This window comes from Culex quinquefasciatus, chromosome 2 (genome assembly GCF_015732765.1).
Source record: "Culex quinquefasciatus strain JHB chromosome 2, VPISU_Cqui_1.0_pri_paternal, whole genome shotgun sequence".
NCBI classification, from domain to species: domain Eukaryota; kingdom Metazoa; phylum Arthropoda; class Insecta; order Diptera; family Culicidae; genus Culex; species Culex quinquefasciatus.
This window is the reverse complement of record NC_051862.1, coordinates 9,877,925-9,902,170: the sequence shown is the minus strand read 5'-3', so window position 1 is coordinate 9,902,170 and position 24,246 is coordinate 9,877,925. Positions and strand designations below refer to the sequence as shown.

Genomic DNA, 24,246 nt, shown 5'->3' with positions numbered 1-24,246 from the left:
AAAACATTTTTTCCAAACCAGATTCTGTTTTTAATTGCCGAGAAATCGCCTCGTTAACATTTCATTCAAGGCTTATTTCACTTTTCCAACTTCGGAGCGAGCTTCTGTAGAGTATTCAATTGTACTTAGGTAGATGAAAAGTTTGCAATTTTCGAAATTTTCAATTTCTTTATCCTCGTCGCCAATGTAACATTCCCAGAATGTCAACTGTATTGATGGTTGGTTAGGGTGACAATGATCATGTAGATAGCAACGGCTTACTATGATTTGATCACTATGCTATAAACCGGAAGAGATTTTTGAAGCAAAAAGCAAGAGAAAAATGCAGTTTGAAGAACTGAAGAGTTCTTCAGTAGTAGAGTTGTATTGAGGTCGAGAAGATCGACAACCAGAAAGTCGACTGTAACATTTTCATAACATTTTCATAAGTAACTCAACTAGTTCAAAAATGCCCAGTTTATTAAAAAGTTTTCGGAGATACAGTCGACTCCCTGGCTGTCGTTCTTCTCGATTTCAATATTGTTCCACCTGTCAAATATTTTTTCAGTCCCTTCAAAAGCATGCCGTTATATAAGGCCGATGCAAATATTTTTCAAAGTTTTTGTCCCTCGGCTCTGGCCAGGGTCGAGGGATGAGCAAAAAAAAAATTAATTTGAAACAACAAGCCATAGTTTCAACATTTGAGTGAAAAAAGTGTTTTAAAATGCATTTCACACTAGTTCAGTTGTTTTGCAATCATTAGTTTTCAAAAAATGTAAGATTTGACGAAAACAAAAATTTTACCGAAAAATAACCTTTTGCGGTAGTAAACATCGAACATTTTCAAAAATTCAAAAGATTGTTAAATCAACCCAAACATGCTAAAAATGATTCTAAAAGCAGGGTAATGCATTTTAAATTGATTCCAGCTGATTGTACTGAAATTTCCATTGAAATTTTGAAGTATTCTAGGGGGGGCCTCGACGGTCTCTTCAATATCAATAGAGAGAGAGAGTCCACGTATAGTCAAGATGTAAGCATATTTTTAAAGTGTTTTATATTTCCATTAAAATAGTTTGTTCTTGTTAAAGTAAAATTTGTGCAAGTTTTCAAACATTCATAGTCTTAGGATTTTTATAAACTTTAAATCACAATTTTTTCAGTCTTTCAAACTAATTTAAGAATAATGACTTTCCATTTCTTAAAAAAGTATCAATTATCTGAATAGTTTTGTATGTTTTTTATTTAAATTGAGGATTGTTTTTTTATCAATTCTTGCAAATAATGCAATCTACTGAAGTCAATTCCCTGCATTTAGAATAATTTTTAGCAAGTTTGGGTTGTTTTAAAAACCTTTTGAATTTTTGAAAATTTTCGATGTTTACTATCGCAAAAGGTTATTTTTCGCTAAAATTTTTGTTTTTTCCATGCAAATGTTGAAACTATGGCTTGTTATTTCAATATTTATATTTTTTTTATTTTTCAATTCTCCGAAGGTTGTACTCACAGCATTATCCGGGTGGAAAATATAACTAGCGGGTGAATTATCAACAATAACTATCTTCTGCAGGTCTCGCCCCAGCTTGTTCAGATCCTTCACGTAGTTGCCCATGTGAAAGACGCACGACTCTCGGAATAACCGCGCCCGAAATACGTTCCACCTGGAAAATTCGAAAATAATTGTTAGAATCCATCAACATTTTGTTTCCGCCGAGAATACTTACTGGTCCAACAAATCCGCCACCGGGTCGGCGTACTTGGCGAGCGACGCCGTGAACAGCACGCACTCGTACAGCTCGCCCATCTTCCTCAGGAACTCGTCGACGTGGGGCCGCTTCAGGACGTACACCTGATGCACGGTTCCGTCTATCTCAACTGGCACTATGAAATCGGCGTTTGGAATTGGCTGGAAGAAGACAGACAACAAAAAAGATTATAAAAAAAGTTGCTTCAAGCGAGATTCGAAGCCAAGCGCTTTTGATTGCTGCGTCGCGACTTAACCCACTGTTATGAATGCATTTAAAATTGAAGTAAACCAGCAAAGGAAGCTAATTATGTATAACGAGTTGACATAACGAGAGGGGAAAGGATTAGAAAAGTGACGTCAATATGTCTAGTCCCTCCACAATTACATGGACAACAAAGCGTTAATCGCATGAAAACAGCCGCAAAAGTTTTGCCGTCAACGGACGACACGTTTGTGAAGAGCCAGAGACCAGGACCAGGTTGTTCCAGGATAATTACATTAGGCAATTATGATGTCATATTGTTTTCCCTCCTGTTGTAACTGCTAGGCTAGTGCGGCCGGCAGACGGAGAAGGTTCTCGTTACGGAAGACTTGTTTTGGCAAGCAGCATTACGGAATAGGTTACACCAGCACCACCGGTTATAGAGGTTGCATTCGCGTGTGAGCTTTGGTATAATGAGAAAACCGGGTTTGGTTTCCGAACGACAGCAGCGCCGACGACACGGATAGGAAAAGAGCGTCTTGCATCATTGAGATGGACAGCTATCCGTAACGGAGCCATGGCGGAACGGAACGGCAGCGGCATGGTGACACGAACTTGAATAACTTATTAACTGTTGCTTGTACAAATGAGTGTGGAAATAGAGCAAATTATGACATTTGAAAAACAATTGATAAAAATGAAATTATTATGACAGCAAAATCATTCTCGAATAAAAAAAAATTGTGGTGAGCGGTCCTTTAAAACATATAATAATATTTTTTTATCTATCAAAATCAAATGCCATTTAATTTCCTTTATGTTATGTTATTTTTTTATTTTTGTTTTCCATACGAAAAGATATAGCCCTACTAGTACCATTTCTTTTGCAACGATGTGATCTGAAATTGGTTCAGCTGTTCCGGAAATATGATTTTTTTAAAGTGGTTTTTGCGCAAATCGTGAACACGCCATTTAATGGACCACCCTATTTCGGCTGGGACCAACAAAAAAAAATATATGAGTCCCTTTTGATTTGGATCCTGGTGGTTTGACGAGGAATTCTATTTACAGATTAGTCCCTTCTTTGAAAGCTTTCTAGAAGTTTTTTTTAATTTCTAAATATTTTTAAATTGATATTGTATTTTCCGGACAACCTTTTGATGATGCTTCTTTCAAAAGTGTTTCATAGGAATTTTTGTCAGCTTTTTTTCATAATCGAAAAAAATAGATATTCCATTTTTAAATAATGTGTTTGAAATATGATTGGGATATTCTTCTGATTCCAAAATGTAGAAAATGTGTTAAATAACGATTTTCTGATTTGCACTACCGAATAAATAATTGAACATCCTGAAAAATGAGAAAAAAAATCAAATGAAACATTTTGGTACATTTCTCAGCGATTTGCAAACTGCTGTGTTGTCGGGGCAACTGCTGTGTGAGTTGGCGGAGAATGGCCCTCTTATAAGACAGTTTTGAAAGTAGTTTTTTCATCAAAAGGCTGTTCTAAAAAATACGCCATAAATATTTTTGGCATTTAAATTTAAAAAAAATCGGGCTTGTCACTCAGATTTTTTTCTCCCCTGTTCTTCGGCCTCAGCAATTTATTGTTAACTTTTTTTTTATGAAAAAAATAGATTATTGAAATTCTATTGTTTTAGCTATAATTAAAGAAGGTTAACAAATCATCTTGCTCTGATGGCAAGTTTTTGAGAAAAATATTAGATTTAATTTAATTTATATTAATAATTTAATTTTAAAGTAATATATTTTTTGATAAAGTGTACCATTCACAAGTTTTAGCTACTTTTAACAGATTCTTTGTATTATATACAAAAAGGCTTTTAGCCAACTTTTTTGATCTGAAAAAGTCATGGCCATTAGGCCAAAAATTGCAAAGCAAGCGAGCAAAACGTGTTTTAATGTATGACTATGAATAAACAAAAATAAGAGCACCCAATTTAAACATTAACAAACACGTTTTTTTTTTTTTTTTGGCTGACCGTTACGGGTATGGTTCCAATGTTTGGTTTAAAAGTTGTTGTTGGATTCCCGAGATATAATTAAATTTGTTAACAGTAGTCGGGCATGTACGTGTGACAAAACGTCCTCTGACTAATTTTCCTTTGGCCAGTTGTCGCACTTGCAAGAAAGCATGCTCAGATTTAAATTTATTTAATATTTAGAGTGACAACAATGCACGGAATTTTTGTCGGATTTTCTTGAATATCTCAGGATTGAAATCGAATTTTGGGGATATGTGAAGAACAAAAGGTAAGCTGCCCATGTTCGCATAAATGTCCCATATGCAAAAACAGCAAGCTGAGAAAAACGCATTTGAAGTTTGTCCCATACATAAGGCTACGTGTTAAGTTTTCGCGAAAAAACTGGATTTCCCCTGATTTCTAGGGCAAAGTACTGGATGTTATAGGCTCTTTCGAAAGAACACAAAATTTTGAACTAAACTGCATCAATAACTCGAAATCGATGAAAATGCATATGGGACATTTATGCGATCAGGGGCAGTAAGGCACTGAAAGCTGCACAAAATGGCGTCCTTAACTCAATTTTGCCCAAAATCGACGTGCGACAAGATAGCACAATCACGACAATTTGATAATAGTTTATTTTTAGTTTGATTTTTTTAGGATGACAATTAAAAAAAATATCTTCAAAAGTTTATATCTTAACATTAGTTTAAAAAAGAGTAAACTTATGTTGAATCTCGAATTTCAGAACGATATCCAAATTTTACAAAGTAGATAAATATAAAATTAACGCCACAATTTGTTCTCATCCAGGAAGGATTCTCCAGCAAACTTCCACCAAACACTCCCCGCTTTTAGTTCTCACTGGCAAGTGGAACGACGAAAATTGCCACTTGGCCATCCTAACAAGAGTGTAGGTACAATTTGCATCGGGCTGCAGCAGTCATCAGTCGTCGCAGTGGCACTGGCAGTGTGTGGTCGCCATAAGTGGACGTAATTACTTGTCTCGCGTGCTCAAACAGCCGCAGCAGCAAAAAGCCAAACTGCCGCAATCAAACCGCAATCAGCGAGCAACACCACCACCACCACGAGACCCACCTGGTCACTGGAATTGGATATGAAAATGACCAAAGGGAAGTGAAGTGTGGGTTGCTGCGATTAATGCTGATGGGATTAAAATTAGAACTTTTGAGAAAGAAAATAGAAAAATAATTTGAAAGACCATGCTTTTCCTTCAAATTAAACAAAATGTGGAGACGCATGGTACTTGACACAAACACAAATATTTTGAGTGCGAACATTTAGTTTGAGTTGCTGCTACAGCTGAACAAAATATTGAAACTGAGTAGCCACATGTGTTCCTAGTTTGCCAAACAAACAAACAAACATGTTGGAAACTCTGGCTTTTGCAGGATTATGAAATGAGCAGCTTTTAAAATGCAAGTTTAAAATATTTATGTTGGTCTGTTGGCGATAATAAGCATTAAAAAGTGTTGTACACAAATAAGTAGTAAAGAGTGTGTAAACAACGCAGCGTGAATTTTTTATTTCTATTTTTTTATGTGTCGTTTTTGCAATTGAAATTTTTTAATTAAAGAAATTATAGGCGCTCAGATTTTTTAAATTTTAATTTAACCATTTATTTCAAATTTGTATACTGTTGATTGGTTGTTTTTCAATAGTTTCACAAAATGTCTCAAATCAGTTTTAGATGTAAAATTGAAAACATAATCGTAAAGTTATTTTCAAGTTATAACCATTTTTATGTAATTCTAACGATTTTTTTTTCTTATTTTAAATTTCAAAAATGTTGTCTATCCTCGACCACACTAGATATCAAACTACAAGCATATCCTTCAAAGAAATTGGCAAAATTATCAAAAATAGCGTTATGAATTTTATCAAATACGGAGCTATAAAAAAAATTACAAAATTTTTAAAAAAATATGGAAAAAACTTCTATAAGTTTTTACCCCTTTCGTTTGTTTTAAAAATCAATATTTTCGGCAATTTTAAAACAATTTTTAAAACATATTATAATTAATTGAATGCTTATGATAAATTGTGTTTGCTAGAAGTAAGAAACCCAAACTAAAAATCATGACACCCGTGTGTTAATTTTTATGACTGAAAATAATTAAAAAAAAAATGCTGTAAATTTATGTATTATTAGTTAGGCCGTTGCAAAAATTCGTTGTAGTTAATGTCCCTCGACTCTGATCAGCAAACAAAATTAAAAAAAAATGGAAAAAAATAAAAATTGAAATTACATACCATGGTTTTAATATTGTAATACAAAAAGTATTTTTAAAATACAGCTTTTTTGCAATCATTAGTTTTTAACATATCAAGTATAGACAAATTTTTTAACTCGATTTTTTTTACGTACTGTACATCGGATTTTAATATAAATTCGAAACATTTTTAAAAGCTCAAAACAACATGCGAAACATGATTATCAACGTAGAAAAAAATATTTTAAAATGTTTCCAACTCACTAGCGTGCCCAGGGTGGGGCAACATGGGGCAATTGCCCCACCATCCTCAAAAATATGTTCTATAATTGTTCATGGGGTGTCCATAAACTACGAAATTCAAAATCAAAACACTCATTGAGTTACCCCACCTTCCTTGAGGATCTGGGCACGTTAGTGTTTCTGATTAAACGTGGAAATAACATTTTGAAAAAAAAAACATTGTTTTGCCTTATGATCTTTTGTGCCGATTTTGAAGGGAAGGCGACATAAACACTGAAAAATATTTGCAACTGCCTTAGTTAGAGGAAATAAAAAAAAGTTGTTTTTTCAAACTGTAAGTCAGAAGTGTTTTGTTTATTTCTACAGCATGTTAATAAAAATTATCTCATAAATGAAAATAAACAAAATACGAAAAATGTTTTTTTTCTGATATAATTATTTATTGAAAACCCTTCAACTTACCCAAATCTCCGAATATTTGGAACTGCACTATATTCAAATTTCTTTAAGTTTTTGAAAATCGTTGAAAATGTTAATATTATTCCCATTGTTAAAATGTTCACCTAACGCCGCATGGTTTTTCTTTTCTTAATTAAAATTTTAAATGAACCCGAGCAGACGGAAATAACTTGGGAATAACATTTTTTGATATTTGAAAATACTAGGCCAATAACATTTTATGTTATTTATAACAACATTTGTTATTCGTCGTTATGATTTTTTTTGTTATTGGATTGTTATTGTAATAACGGACTAATAACATTTTTAGTTATTCTTCGAACAAATCTTTGTTATTATTTTTTTGTTATTTTAACAACTAATCCGATCATCCCAATAACAATTGGCGGTATTCTTCCATAACAAAAAATGTTATTCCACAGTTGTTTTGGCTTTCAACCAATATCAGACCAATAACAATTTTTGTTATGATAACATTAACTGTTATTAAACCCTTATGCAAAAATGGATTTTTCAAGTAGATTCCATAACATTTTTTTTTATTTTAATAATATTTGTTATTGAAATGGCATGAATTTTGTTATCACCGTCTGCCTGGGAATCGTATTAGACCTGGATACTTCGAAGCTATTTTTGCTTGTATTTTTTTCCATTTGCCACTCAAAACAACCCCCACGCAAAAGGTAATCGTTTTTCCACTACGCAGAGGAAGGCCAAGGTCCAGGGAATCCTTTCAAGTCCAAGTTCACCCAGCCAGTGCCATTATAGAACTCTCTTTCTCTCCCACAGGCAGCGCCGCGTAAAAGTGCAGCCAACAAGGAAATGTTTCCGCACTGTGTATTCTACCCCGACTAAACATTTCAGACCAGACTGCATGATGCATCAACAGGAGTGCGCCACGTAGCGTGAAATAAATAAACTTTCCTTTCCAATGCCAAACAACGAAAACAACAACAGTGGGGAAGTCGACGAGGGAGTCGTCTCCTCTCTGGCCAAGGTCGTTTCCACTGCATTTAAAAAAAACTTTTAATACGTAGTTTCACAGTCCAGAGTAAGGCAATCCTGGCCATTACTGGCCAAGGACGTCGTAGGGATTCAAGGATAATGAACGATAAGAGAAAGTTTTCCCTGGTGAAATTATTTCTAATTTGAAGTGACGCAAATTTTGTTGGGAAAAGTTTTAAATTTCTAATTTAAGCCCAACTCACCTTAAAACTGCTATGCACTAGTGTTTCGTCTAAGTCTATCACCATGCACTTTTTGTGCATATCCGAGTGTCGGATCTGTGGCAGCAGATACCGGGGCTGGCCCTGGATCGGCGGGGGCGTGATGGAACCGTCGATCGGGGTGCCATTCTGGTTGGTTTTGGTCCGCGCGTTCCGCCAGCAGCAGAAGATGGTCTCGAAGAAGCCCCGCCGGGGCGGTTTTAGCCTATCTACATTGTTCACTGGAAAGTCGAGGGAGAAGAGAAGAGATAAAAAAAGCTAAAATTAGTAAACATATCATCATCACCATAAACAAACTGGGGTTATTCTCCGTCGCCCCCACTCTTTTGGGAGAAAACTCTCCTCTGGGGCTAAGGGAAAATGAAGTCTCTTTTCGCGTTAATCATACGGAATCGGATACCGACCGGCGGCCATGGCTTCCCAAAGAGTCGGCCACTGCAGCACGTGTCTGCCAGACCACCAAAACCAAACCAGCAGCAGCAGTACAGCAGGTCTTGTCTGGTCTGGTTTGGTCTGGCAGCATCAAGAGAAAAAATTGTATGTATACCTTGATTAGTTAATTTATTCTGGTGGCTTCACCGGGCTTGATTAAAATGCGGACTGAATTGGACGAAGATCCGGAGGTAAAAACGATTTTCAGTTGAGTAAACAACAAGTATTTGAAAGATATATTAAAAAGTCTTGAAATTGTTCAAAACCAAAAAGCAAATCTCTACGAAATCGACCTATTTATAAAATTTTAATTTCCATATTTTTTTGATTTGGGAGAAACACTTCGCATCATTCTTTTGTTCATTGAATTTTTATACAATTTTGACAGCTGTCAATACAAAAATAATACCTATTTAAATATTCGAAAATCTCAAGAATGGATTTTCTAATCGATTTGATGTCTTCAGCAAAGTTGTAGGTTATGATGAGGATAATTATGAAAAAAGTAACATTTTAAAATAATTTTACCAATTCCTTTACTTACCTTTTTAACAAATCCCGTATTTCAAATTATTATTCATTTTATGCACAAAAAAAAAAGAATTTATGGACAAACATTTTTTGAATTGATTATATTCGAATTATTGTTCAATAATATTGAAAAAGAGAACCAAAGTCATTTTGAGGGTCAAAATTAAACTTGCAATCGAAAAATATTGAACATCATTTTCGATAAAACGCGCAGTTTTGAAGATAAAGACATTTGACAAAAGTGGTATATTTTTGATTTTTTTAAATAGTGTCCATGTTTGTTCATTTCTGGAAATAGTGTTTTGTTCAATAGCTAAAAAAAAAATCTGTACAATTTTTATTTCAAGACTTTGAATATCGGACAAATAATTGCTAAAATACGGCAATGCAAAGAATAAAAAATTAGAAAAAAATATTTTTTTAAAGGACCAATTTTCAATGATAACCCAAGTAACATTTTTAAACCAACTAGCCACCACCTAGTTTTATTGAGGTTTTATGGTAGCATCTTGATTGCTTGTAAGTTTTATGTTGGCTTTTACAGCAACAAATAAGCATGAGCTGATTTAAAGGTTCTAAGAAGCTTTTAGAGAGCGTTCTTTTATTACGTAACGCAGTTAGGGGGGGGGGGGAGGGGGTGTCGGTGTCTGTTACGAAATGTTACTAAAATAGGGGGAGGGGGGGGGAGTACTGAAAAATTCTGTTACGTAACGCAAAATTTTCATATAAGAATTATTAAAAAATTGCAAAAAGACCTTGCGTTACGCGTTACAGGGGGGTAGGGGGTTCGCTCATCTGTTACTGTTTGTTACGAAGGGGGAGGGGAGGGAGGTCAAAAATCCCAAATTTTGCGTTACGTAATAAAAGAACGCTCCCTTATGCCTCGGACGTAAAACCTGTTGCCAATAAAAGCCAAATGGCTTTTATTAAGGTTTTATGAATGTTTTAAGAGAGTCTTGAAAACCCGATGGCAATGTCATGCCTAATGGTTTTATCTCATGCTTTTTTAAAACCAAGGGTGTTGTAGCTGTCAATTGCCTTTAGGCATGCATAAAGCTTACTTAAAACCATAAGCTCCTAAAAAAGTGTTTAACACGGCCAAATAGCAATGCAGAAATATGGCGATAAACGCGTGGTTTGATTGATTGTGATTGACCGCCATCTCGGTAGAAAAAATTGAAAAAGCAATGAATTTGATAAGCATTTGATGAAAACACACATCCCAAGTAACATTTTTTTTCAGGAGTTCTATACAAGAGCTCTTCAAGATAGGTACAGCATAGCAGTTTGGACCGCGGTGGGAAAAATTCTCTTCAAAACTTCTTCAGGAGTTTGGAAGAGTACTTGAAGAGAGTTTGATCCTACCGCGGTCCAAACTGCTATGCTGTAGCTAGCTTGAAGAGCTCTTGTAGAACTCCTGGAAAAAAAATGTTACTTGGGATTTATGAATTTCTGACATAACACGCCATCGACGTTCAAAAATTTGTTGAACATTTTTTTCAAAAAAAACTGGAAAAAATATTTGTTTAACTAAATATTGTAATTACAAAAGAATTGTTTTTGATGAAGCGAGTTGATTTTTTTTGCTCTATCATCCCCACATTTATCGATAAAATTTTAACCACAGCTGAACTTAAGCAACTGCGAGAAATAATCTTTCAAATTATTATAATTACCTCCAATATATATTGTTTCATCATCGCCATTTTCGCAAACCATCTCCATTAAATCATTTGGCAAGACAAAGACTATTTTTTTCCAGAATAAAATCTGTCTGGCATAAGACTTTGAAGACGTATGAAATGTCATTTTTCCATAACTCCTAACTGGATTTTAACAAAGCTTTTATTAAGGCTTTGAGGAGGTTGTTAGGATTCAATGTTAAAGCCTTGAACTCCTACGTAGGTTTTATAAATAGGCCGTGACAACCTTTTGCGGAGGTCCTTTCGGGTTTTAACAGAGGTTTATCGGGGTTCTGGGGAGGCTGTTACGACTTAGTGGTTTTAATGTTGGTTTTGGCTGATAGGTTTTATAGCGGTTGTGGCAGCCTTGATAAAGCCGAAAATGTTACTTGGGAATACATTAAATAACTGTTAAAATTATCATTCTTTGGGAAAACAAAAGAATTCAAAATCTCAAAATTAAGCCTAACATTTGAAAGAGTCAAAATGGCTAAATTTAGAAAATTTAATATTATCTTCAAAAGATTTGAAAATAACATTTCATTTTTAAACATTACAAATCGGTTCTACAGTTGCCGAGCTATCGTTGTTAAAAATGTAAGCTAAATGGAAAACAGTTCTAGGGTTTTTTTGAATACCGTTTCAGCATTTTTGTATGACCCAATCTAACCCCCAGACCCATGATGACGGGAGGTCCTATAAACATATGAATTACAATTGCTTATATGACATTTAAAAAAAATCAATTATTATTGTTCAATTACTTTCTCATTTTTAATCCTTTATCACAGCATTTATCTGTCGGATTTTTTATTGTACAGAATTTAGTCTTTTGTTTTCAAACAATTGCCAAAAACAAAATATATTTTTCAACAGTGCATACAGTACATATTAACGACAGATCATTAATTTTACAAAATTTCAGATCCTTGTGAAAAAGCTTTGTCCTCAAAACATATAAAAATACCGTTTTTGAGACTTTTATACCTTTTAACTATTTTTTCTGAGTTTTCCTCATAATAGCCTACAAGTTTGCTAAAGACACTAAAAAAAAGAGATTCAAACAAAATATTTGAGATAGCTTAAAAAAATATTTTTAAAAGCCATTTCAATTTTAACTTCTTGAAAAGAAAAAAAATAAAGTTCAAATTATTCTAAAAAAAAGTTAGTCAATGATGACTAGTTTAGAATAAAACAAATGAAATAACGTCAATCGCAACTTGAACTTTTTTACGTTGGGAAAATATTACGATTCAGAAGATATCGATTCCAATTAGTTTATTTATGTAACAAGAAGTGCTCTTCCTCCTCCAGAAAGCTCTTTCGACGTGCTAGAATAACTTTTATTTCTCCGAATATAAAACACACATTCACAGTTACAACCTCGAAATCGTAAGTGATGCAATTCCTCTGTTTGATTCCCAATCTGTAATGTGTGGGTTGGGTTTTTCCCTTCGCACAGAAACGTGATCTTTTTGCTGATTAGATATGGTGTGTTGTGATATCTTTGTGCAACAAATTTTGCCACTCAAACATGCTGCCCGATTTGATACCCTTGAAGCAGGAATTTGTTGGTTTTGATAAGAGCTTTTCCGCTTCATTCGTACAAAAAGATACAAATTACCCTAAATGCTACAGCGAGGAGTGTTTCTTTCCAGGTTGAAGAACGACCCCATGTCCGATACCAAATTACACGGTATGCAGTTCAGATAACAAAGTTTGCACTTGGTCTTATCACAAGCAACGGCAAATCGTTATGACAGCATTTGATAAGGAATATTTTCAATTTAAAATAGATTCAAAGTTGCTGCTTCAAGAATGGAAGATTTTCTCTTTCGAAAACAAATTCCTTCATGCGCAAAATATCCGGATTAGCATTGTCCTCGTAAAGGAAAAAAGGTATCCGATATAAACGATCCGACATGCCTTCCATTCCGACGCAAGCAAATCCCTCCTGGGAGAGATCCTTCCGGGGGGTTCGTACAGGACCGACATAGCCCCAACGCACCTTCACTCCATTGGTGACATTGATTGGGGTAATGTATATCGGGGCATATTTCACGCCCCCGCACATACACACACACACACGTGTGTTATATTTTGCGTTTATTCCCGGAAGAGCCATGCTCTAGCGCTTGGATAGAATCGGAAACCTTGGGTCCGACCTCAGCTTATGATACTCTGCTGTTCTGTTTAGCACCACCAAGCATCAAGTCTTTGAACTAGGTTGGCGCGAAAATGTCGCTAAAAATAGACCTTCGTCATTTGCTGGAATATGGCTTACCGCTAGTACAGTCAATCAGCAGAAGACAATAGGGTGTGTTGGGGTTGCCTACATCCAGGAGCAACTTCCCTTACAGAAAGCACCTAACTAACCCTAACCTCAAACAGAAGACAACCACCACATTATGGGAGGCACGCGATGATGCTAAGGTACAAGCACCGAGACAGAATAAATATTAGATAAAGGTCATGTTATCGGGCTGAGGAGCCTGCCAGGTTTTTTTTGCTGATGTAAACTTACAGGATTACGGGTGTTGCTGGTTGATGATGGTGGCACCTTGCCCTCGAGCTCTGCCGGGACTCGAAAGGACGTGGAAGATGTTTGGAGGCAGGCTTTCGGGTCATGATTTTAGCTTCTGGTAGCTTGTTTCTACATTGGCGCCGTGGGAGATATTTTGTAGGCAAATTGGAAATTTAATACTGTGACAAGTATTTACGTGGTTCTTTTTCTAGGTCATATAATGTGTGAACTTTATATTTTATGAAAGAGATTTGCCAATCTTAAATGTATTTAATAAAAAAACAATACTCATTTTAAAAATTCAGCGATTGTCCACGCTCCATACAAAAAAGATTTTATTTGTATGGAAATTGTTGAGAATTCTAAAAAAGTGTCCATGTGGTTTGTTAAAAATTTGTAGATATTGCTTAGGACTTTTTCGATGAAAAAATAACACTCATAAAATAATAACATTGATTGAAATCAATTTGCGAAAAGTACCCATTCTCAAAAAAAAAAAAAATTTGGATACGTTTAAGATGACAAAAAATTGCATCTTCGACCTAAGGCATAAGTTGGTTGAAATTATTTTTTAAGTATGTACTGCCATTTTTTCGAAAAAAAAAACATCTTATTTGGTGGAAAAAAAAGCAGAAAAACTTTTTTCATTTTATTTTTACCTTCCTCACCTCACTGAGGCAAGGCTATAAAATCACTCGAAAATTGAACTTCTTAAATATACCTTCTAGATATACCTTCACGCAGGGGCGCCGACTCTGAGGGGGCACGGTACTTTTTGCCCCCCCTAAAATTTGGCTGGGGGGGCAGCCCATACATTGTGCCCCCCCAGAAATTTTGGAAGAAAAATATTCTTATATCAAATATAAAAAAAATCACAGAAATAATTGAAAATAATATCTAAAACTTAAATGGAACATTGCTTGTACACACGGATAGAATTCTTGTAAGCGAATCCGTAAAATAGTTCAAAAACATTTGTTGCTTCCGAAATCGCTGAAATTTTTTGAACAAAATCGTTTACAATTTTCTGGATTTAGATGCATTTTTTTCTAAATCGACAACGTTTTATCTATACCGCTGTGCTCTATAAGAAAATCAGTAAGCTTAGTACAAGAGCACAGAGGCATCGGTAAATGATTTGAGAGATGTCGTCAACATAGATTTTACGGATTTGCTCATAAGATTTCTATCTGTGCATGTTGTTCCAAAAACAAAACCAATGTACTTTTTCCATAGCACTTCATCTACAATCAAACTTCCGCAAACTCTTGCGAAAACAATCATCAAGTTTTCAAACGCAACATTCTGCGATTTGCCATTGTAGATCAGGATTTAGCGAATATAAACTGAAACACTTTTCAAAATGGTCATTTATTGACTGCTTGACATTCACAAAAATGCTGATAAATTCGATAATTTTTTGGGTAATTTTAGAAAAGATTTAAAAAGATTTCAAATACATTTGTCAACCGTTAACCGTTATATACCATTTTTAGCCGAAAAATTCAATTGTTTCAAAAAAAGTAAACTTTTACTAGTAAACTGAGAAACCGACAAATTAAAACCTAATCTGAGACAATTCATTATAATCTTTAAAAAACACAAGCTATGATCGATTTAAAAAAAAAAGGCTATAGAAATTTTAACTGCACCCTTAAAAAATATGCCAAAAATCAGGTAGTAGAGAATAATACTAAAAACAGAAAATTTTCAGGAAATCAGCATTATTGAGTATTGGAAATCCATTTTAAAACGTTTTTGGTTATCTTGAATTCTTAAATTCTTAAATTCTTAAATTCTTAAATTCTTAAATTCTTAAATTCTTAAATTCTTAAATTCTTAAATTCTTAAATTCTTAAATTCTTAAATTCTTAAATTCATAAATTCTTAAATTCTTAAATTCTTAAATTCTTAAATTCTTAAATTCTTAAATTCTTAAATTCTTAAATTCTTAAATTCTTAAATTCTTAAATTCTTAAATTCTTAAATTCTTAAATTCTTAAATTCTTAAATTCTTAAATTCTTAAATTCTTAAATTCTTAAATTCTTAAATTCTTAAATTCTTAAATTCTTAAATTCTTAAATTCTTAAATTCTTAAATTCTTAAATTCTTAAATTCTTAAATTCTTAAATTCTTAAATTCTTAAATTCTTAAATTCTTAAATTCTTAAATTCTTAAATTCTTAAATTCTTAAATTCTTAAATTCTTAAATTCTTAAATTCTTAAATTCTTAAATTCTTAAATTCTTAAATTCTTAAATTCTTAAATTCTTAAATTCTTAAATTCTTAAATTCTTAAATTCTTAAATTCTTAAATTCTTAAATTCTTAAATTCTTAAATTCTTAAATTCTTAAATTCTTAAATTCTTAAATTCTTAAATTCTTAAATTCTTAAATTCTTAAATTCTTAAATTCTTAAATTCTTAAATTCTTAAATTCTTAAATTCTTAAATTCTTAAATTCTTAAATTCTTAAATTCTTAAATTCTTAAATTCTGAATTTTGAAATTATCGATTTTTTAAACATTGAATTTCATTGTTATTTCTGAATTTCTGATTGTTTAAATTTCTGAATTTCTGCTTTTGATTTCTTAACATTTTCAAGCCATGAGTTTGTTTTAACCTTAGAATTTTTTATTCTTTTAATTTTTTGTGTATCTGTTATTTTTTTCTAAATTGCAGATTTGAAACATGGATGTTTTTTAAATGTGTATTTGTATTTTTAAATTTATGATGTTTTAAATTTTTGCTTTTTACTTTTGTTTTTATTTTTAGAATATTTGTATTGTTGAATTTTAAAATATCTGATTATTCACATTCACGAATAGAGATAGTTGTATTAAAGCCATTAGTTTTCAAAAATGTGTTGACAATGTTGTATGTATGTATATGTATGTATTAGTACCCCCGTCTTGGCAGGACTTGGCCATGACCACAGTATGTTTCAACTGAGACGGTTTGGTTAGTAACCGACTTATATCTTAAGGACCTTAAAAGCTTATCATTCTCTATCCAACCATTTGTTATGGTATGATTAAATAGACAATGACATTCATGTGACTTGGGCCAGGCGATCCACGACTCCCTCATCCAGTCCATAAAATATATGAAGGCCCTGGGATTATTTTTTAAGAGGGGTTAGTATTTTTTTGGGGGTTGTTAGGCGTTTGAAATATATGTTAATATGGGTTATATAATATAATGAAAACAAATAGAGATTATATAATGTATAACAAATAATAATACAAGTATCAATATATGTCATAAGAACTTAACAAGTTGTTTCGAAGCATTTATTCATTTTAATCAACATAAATAAATGAAATAACTTATTTTGGGATGAAAAAAAAAAACAGATCAAAATAAAAAAAAATATGGAAAAAAGAAAATCAAGGTGCTCGTAAAATTAAATATACCAAAAGCTGAAAGAATTGTAATGGCTAGGTAACAAAAGCTTCGAAACAGCTTTTAAAGCCTAGAATTGATACAACTGTCCCAATTTTGGAAGCAGGAATTTTATAATGCCATCGAAACTAGGCAGAAGACAATCCTATGAATTGGAAAAGCTTTAAAAACGACCAATCATTCAAATGAATAATTAAATCTTGGAAAACTTATTAACAAAAATATTACTGATTCCAAAATCGTGACATAATAAGAAATAACTACTGAATATTATTAAAAAGACTCTCAGATGGTAACTCAAGTGGTCCTGAAAAACAATGGTGCTAGAAGTTTTTCAACGCAATTCGAAATATAGAGAGTAATGGTCTAGTGATAATATAATAATGATAAATATAATAAATGTTTAATATTAAATAAAAAATATCACAAATATAATAAAAATATTAAATATACAAATATGTCCTCAGATCTTAACAAATGTTTTGAAGTTCAAACCGATCAGTGAATTTAAGAAAAAAAAATAAAATAATTTTATTCTACAGCTAATTCTTGAACTAAATATTAAATAAACCCATATAACTTATTATAACCTGGAACTTGGATAAGAATAATAAATGCAATTATATAAAAAAAAATTTGATATTAAAAATAATAGTTTTCATAACACAAACACAATGTCAGTGTAAAGAGAATAAAATGCAGCGGCTGAAGCCAAACTTTTTGGGTTGTAGAGAACAAAATCTTCGAAACAGTTGTCAAGGCCTGGTTTCAATATCATGTGTCCCAATTTTGGCAGCATTAATTTTAAACTTTTGTTAAGAAATTAAAAACGATTTTAAATAGAACGCAAAATACAATAATAATGGCTATAAAACTAGTTTTTAAAAGCGCAATTCATTTCATGTCATAGTTTAATTTTAGACCCATAGGGTTAATAATAAAAAAAAAGTAATAATAAAGTTTCCCTAATAAAATCAACAAATAGCAACAACTTAACAAAAATATTAATGATGCCAAAATTGGTAAATAACAAAACACAAATATATATATTTTTGTAGTCCTTTCGCTGGTTCCATTAGCGGCCTGAATTTAACAATGCTCTTTCGCATAGAATTACAAAAAAAAAGATTCAATAAATATATGCCGTAAGAACTTAACAAGTTGTTTCGAAGCTTTAACTCTCAAAATCGTATTCAAAATAATGGAATCAATTTAATGCTCGTTAAGACAATTAGTGTTTTTTAATATCATAAAAAAAATTGCTAATAAAATGCAACAGCTAAAGCTAAAACTTAATTAGAGAGAAATCAAGAGACTTGTGAAGAAAAACGTCAAAACAATTGTCAAACCTTATTTAAATTGATTATATTTGTCTCGATTGCCGAGATGCTTAAAAACACTCTTTATCTGTAAACACTATTTATCAAATTTAATATTGTTTCCAAAAACGAGACAAAATAAGAAACACAATTATTTTATGAATGTCGTCTCCCTTGTGAGCCTGAAATCCAAAGTTATATATTTGTACCTGCAATAAAACATATTTAAAAACATCTATTAAATGTAACTACAAGAAGGATAAAAAAAACTAATTTTAAAACACTGACACTAAGTGTTTTCCAAATTTGTCAGAACCAACTGTTGACTTAATATGATACGTAAGTTTAGGAATGAGACCAACAATTTGACACAAACCGAATATACTAGAATATAAGAGAGACATCTTCGCAAACATATTTAACATGAAACGAGCTCACCCGATAGAACATAGTAGGCCTCTCATATCTTCTTCGACAACTAAGTTACGGGCGCCTGCAGCACACCCATCTCGGCTTGTCCTCATGCTAACAAACGAACACAACTGGAACGGTACCTGAGCCAGGGATCTCTTCTTGTTCACAATTTTGTTATGCATTTTTTTTTAATAATTCACTGTTAAACAAAAACAAAGAAATTCATCATTCAATTGTTATGATGCTTCTCTGAGCGTTTCCTCTAAGAATTTTCACAAGACTCTTTTAAATCACTAAAACTTTGCCAGCAGTAATTTCACCACACCCCAACCTCCTCCCCCTCCCCCAATCAAAGCAGCTCACTATCACCCGTACCGCACCAAACCGGTTTCTATGGTTACGCGATAAACAAAATTATGTGAAGCAAAAAAGTGAAAACGTTGAATTGAATTTCAGTTCATTTGATTTAAACCACCATTTTCTTGTCCAAGATTCTTTGCAGCTCAGATACGCCAGAATAATCCTAGCTCAATGGACAACACACATAAGATCTTCGTGGCACTTTGCTCAACAATCCGCATTATTCACACTAATTTCATTCAAACTCGATAAAACTATCTGAAAGGTTGTACATCTTATCAGGCCAGATATAGCAAAAAATCCACAAGCCGGTGGACAAAATTGAGCAAAAACTTCATCTTCAGCAACCGCAACCACACAATTTTCTTCCCAACTCTACGAAATTTACTTCAGCCACAACCACACAATTCCTCAAACTTGGGAAGAACACAGTATCTTAAAACCGGGTAGTTGACCCACGGAACTGTCCCGCTGGAAAAAACGAACCGAAAAGCACCACGATGAAAATTTTTCTCAAAAATGTGTTGACAATGTTGATGAGAAAATATTATTTTGAAAAAAAAAAACAATTATTTACACAAACGCATTAGGCCGATGCAAATATTTTTCAAAGTTTTTGTCCCTCGGCTCTGGCCGGGGTCGAGGGGGGGGGGGGGATACAAAAATAAAAATATTGAAAGAACACGTCATAGTTCCAACACTTGCATGGAAAAGTGTTTTAAATCGCATTTTACACTAGTTCAGTTGTGTACAATCATTAGTTTCCAAAAAATTAAGATTTGACGAAAATAAAAATTTAAGCGGAAAAAAAAACTTTTTGCGACAATAAACATCCAAAATTCTAAAGATTTTTAAATCAACCCAAACATGCTAAAAATGATTCTAAACGCAGAGGGATACATTTAAAATTGATTTCAGCTGATTGTGCTTAACTTTCCATTGAAATTTTGATGTTTTTTTTGAAAAAAAATTTTTTTTTGCCCCATGATTTTTTGGGCTAACTTTGAAGGGGGGAGGGTGACAAAAACTTTAGATAAAATTTGTACCAGCCTTACACACGATTCACGAATATAGGTACTTATCTTAAATAATTAGTTTTCAAAAATGTGTTGCCAATGTTGATGCGAAAATATTATTTTGAAAAAAGCAAATATTTGAGATATTTTACACCACAATTTCACCAATATCACAAATATTTTGAAATCAGATAGTAAAAAAATAGAACACACTTTGATATTATTTGAATTTTGGGTCATTGTTTCCTACAATTTTCTAAAATGACCGCTTCGAATTATTGCAAAGTCATAAATTCAGACCAGCTTAAAGATTGTGGATGGCCAATCAATCGTTGGATACTAAAAATCATGCACAAGCATTCCATGTGTTTTCCACTAGGTCATATTCTGGACAAGAAGGCAAGTGGACAATAAAAAATTGATGCAAAAAACATTTACATAAATTTTTCATTATTTTTGATTAAATTGTCTTTCTTTCAAAATTTGAAAAAAAATGGAAAAATTTCCTCAAAAAAATGTAAGGTCAATAAAAAGTTGCCTCAAAACAAAATAAGGCTAAAATTAAAAAAGTGTTTCTTGTTTGTAAGAGTTCTAAATATGAGTGATGCCCAAGGTGATGACGCTTTTCAAGCAAAATCAACAAGCCCCACAACAAACAAGCCTATAAACACTCGATTGGCCTATCAAGTTCAACAAAATCCTCACTCAATCTTCGCAGGGCCCTCCTTCCAGCAGCAGCATCACACAACAAAACCACAACACTGATGATCGCTCGTGAAAGTTTTCCCGCCTTCTGCTCTGATGAAAATGGTTGCTTCTAGGAAGAAGTGTGAGTTGTGCAAACTCAAATTTGCTCACTTCTAACTTTTCACCACCTTCATCCATAGTGGCGGGGAAGCCATCTGTCCGGATCTAGTTTAACGCGTGTATCGATATCTGCGAGAAGGAGCGGTAGCGACAAAAAAATGTGACAGAGACTATTTGCTGATCTATTTTCAGCTCGTTTTTTGCCACAAACCGCCGTCATCGAACAGCGAAAGAACAGGGGGAGGGGGAAAATGGCCAAAGTATCAAGCTCATCATTATCAACTTTTAGGACTTGTGGAGAATCACTTTGCTGTCGGATTTCACGGTGGGTTTTGCGGTGCAAAATGTTGAACAGAATTTGAAACATTTTTTTGAAAAATAACATCCCGAGCAGACGGAAATAACGTGGGAATAACATTTTGTGATATTGGAAAATACTAGGCCAATAACATTTTATGTTATATATAACAAGATTTGTTATTCGTCGATATGATTTTTTTTTTTGTTATTAGATTGTTATTGCAATAACAGACTAATAACAATTTCAGTTATTCTACGAACAAATCTTTGTTATATTTTTTGTTATTTTAACAACTAATCCGATCATCCCAATAACAGTTGGAGGTATTTTTCCATAACAAAAAATGTTATTCCAAAGTTGTTTTTGCATCCAACCAATATCAGATCAATAACAAATTTTGTTATGATAACATAAACTGTTATTAAACCCTTATGCAAAAATGGATTTGTCAAGAAAATTCCATAACATTTTCTGTTGTTTAACAGTATTTGTTATTAAAATGGCATGAATTTTGTTATTACCGTCTGCCCGGGATGACTTTTCGAAAGAAATAAAAAAACTGTAATTTTTGCAAAATTTCAAAATTTTCAAACCAACCTTTCAAAGTGCTTTCAAAATCCATCAACAAAAAGGCGCAAATTCTATTTCGCCAACATTTTCGCGATGGTGTCCGCAGGACTTTGCCGGCATCACACCCTCGTCACCGGCGGAACCGATGTCGGGAGGGCGGACAAAAAGCTACTCTCCCTTCATCAAAAGAGTGAAAGTCGACGCTGTTTTTTGGGTCTTATTTTTTCTCGACGTAGTAATGACATCTTTTCCCATCACCCCTTTGTATCGAATTCGACGTTGCTTGCGGGAGGAAAATTCAAGGGAAAATGAGGAAAAAACGAAATCGATAAGACGGCAAAGTTTTCATTCATACCCTTGGAGGGAGAGGCCTTCTATGCTGGTGGAAAACTTCCTGACGGAACGAGATAAGGTTGCCTTTTGGGATATTTTTAGTTTTTTCGCCAGCATGGACAACACAGTGACGTAGGCGTTTTGTGCCGGTTGAATGACGGCAACAGGTGCCTTGAATTGCCGGTCTGACGCTGGCCATTTTTTTGTTCGACATTCTTCAAAATTTGTTGTCTCAAATGGATTTGATTTTTAAAAACTTTGCAACAATTCATTTTTAAACATATAAAAATGTAAATTTCATCAAAATAAAAAAAAACAAAAAAACAAGCACCAGAAGAAAATCCGTATCGATTCCCGCTAAAAGTGTCACTCCACTCACCACCAGCTGATTACGCTTCCAGTGAGCCAGAGCTGATGGAATTTGTCTCGATTCATTGATTCCGAGAGCCCGATACGACGACCCTTTTTTTCCCAGCTTGACCTGGTTACGCAGGGATTTGCAAATAATTAAATTGAGGCGGCATTGATTGATTTATCGGTTGAAAGGTGATTTCCTTTTATCACTTCAACTGAAGGATTTGCTTCGATTTCAAAAGAAGATTCGAGAGATACGGAAAGCCAATCGAGGTTCCTCAACTCATTGAAATATTTCATTTCGATCCCACTTTCCGGGGGGGTTTTCCTCAATTCAGGAAAAAAAGCACACGCAAAATTGATTGCCGGTTTCAGGGTCGTTCGCTTTATCTCTCTGATTGGGGTTGTTGGTCCTCCCCCTCACCACAAACCCGACAAATCGTTTTCCCATTCAAAAGATGCCAATTTGCATATCCTTAACGGTTCGATGAGGTTCTAAGCGGAAGGAGGAGGGGGAAGCGTACTCGACTCTCCCTTCTATGGCTAAATTAGTCCTTTTCCAGCAGTTCGAGCATGATATGGCCTCCTCGGGATGAGTGTGTTTTGTTTTGTTTATGTGTGTGTGTGTTTTGGATGGGGGGTGGAAAATTATTCCAAAGTATGTAAATTATGTGGCTTGTTGGTAAGCTAATTAACGACGAGTTTGTCGGTTATTGTTTGCCAATGAATATATGAGCTGTTTTGAGGCATAAATTTTGTTTGGAAAGTTTTGTGGCCCAGTTAGTTATTGTTTAAAGAGCAACAACCTGTGGCATTTTGATAAAGCATGAAAAACATACAAAGCCTGCTAAATTTTCTTTAATTCGAATTTGCTATCAAAAAATAAATTTTATTTTGATAAATATTGATATTTTTTTACAAAAAATAAATTTTCCGAAATCCGTATTTTTTAATTTATGATTTTTTGAAAAAAAAAATGTTATTAGTAAAAAATAGATCAAATTTTTTCAAGATTTTGAATTTTGACTACAGTTTTCAATGAAAACATTTAATTAATTTTGATAAATTTTACACTTTTCAAGATATGCCACTTAAAGTTTGATTTTAACTTAGAATTTGCAGTTATTTTTTTCGATTTTTCAAAAAAGATCCCTTAACTGACTTTTTCTGATTTTTTTGGTGCATAGACAATTCTTTGAAATTTCGTAATGTTTTCAAAGTCTTAACAAAACAGACTCAAATTTTGGAATGCCAATATCTCAGCAACTAATGATCCAATTATCCACTTTAAATAATTAAACATTTCTGAAATTTTCTGATCTTTTTGAACCAAAATTTAGTGACGTTTTCTGATCCTTACGAAATAAATTATTTTAATTTTTTTTAATTCAAGACTAACATTTTAAAAGGGCGTCATATTGAGTAAGTGGCCCTTTCGCCTTTTGAAATGTTAGTCATTAGTTTTTCTCTTTAAGTCCATTCAGTTATGGGCGTCTGGTCATACAAAATGGTCACGTGAATATTAAAAATCTGTATATTTAAGAAAAGTTGTAGGACTTCCAAGAAAAAAAAGAACGTTACTTAATGCACCTTTAGGTGGTTGGTGCCTTCCTCTCATTAAAAGAGTGATTCCAACCCCCTGAAGAGTCCACATGCTTTATGAATCGCCCCTAACGTGATCGCAGCACCTAGTAAAAATAAGTGATGATAAAAAAAAACAGACTACCTACAGACTTTTTGTCAAGATTATACAGACACCGCCTTTGAGAAAATAGCATCCCTCCCCTCAGTGGGGAAGGCAAAACCCAGTGGGAAAAAATTGAGGTTATTCAGACCATTTTTTAAATTGCTTGTAATTTTAGATAGGTAAGTCAGATCAAGAAAATTCTTAATCCACAAGAAAGGTCATTTCAGAACCTTTCTAAAAATATATAATATGGCAGGTTTCCATGCAAAAACCACCCTTTTATGCAAATTGTGAAATTTATATGCAGCAGTTTTTTAAGCATTACTTTTGATGTGCTTTACTAAATCTTACAAATTTCAATAGGGACTTATGGGACCCCAAGACGAATTGAATGAGGCCATTACGGTCAAAATCGGCCTAGCCAGTGACGAGAT

The 24,246-nt window shown here is 33.4% G+C and overlaps 1 protein-coding gene across 2 annotated transcripts in view; it reads right to left on the bottom strand.

The window, feature by feature from the left end:
- Positions 1 to 24,246, bottom strand: part of LOC6040189 (phosphatase Herzog) — a 119,849-nt gene that overhangs the window by 7,850 nt on the left and 87,753 nt on the right. For both annotated transcript variants that reach the window (XM_038252538.1, XM_038252539.1), the window contains 3 exons: positions 8,061 to 8,299; positions 1,704 to 1,885; positions 1,487 to 1,640 (listed from right to left, as the gene is read on the bottom strand). In XM_038252538.1, coding sequence (XP_038108466.1) covers positions 1,487 to 1,640; positions 1,704 to 1,885; positions 8,061 to 8,299 — 575 coding nt within the window. The remainder of the gene's footprint in view (positions 1 to 1,486; positions 1,641 to 1,703; positions 1,886 to 8,060; positions 8,300 to 24,246) is intronic.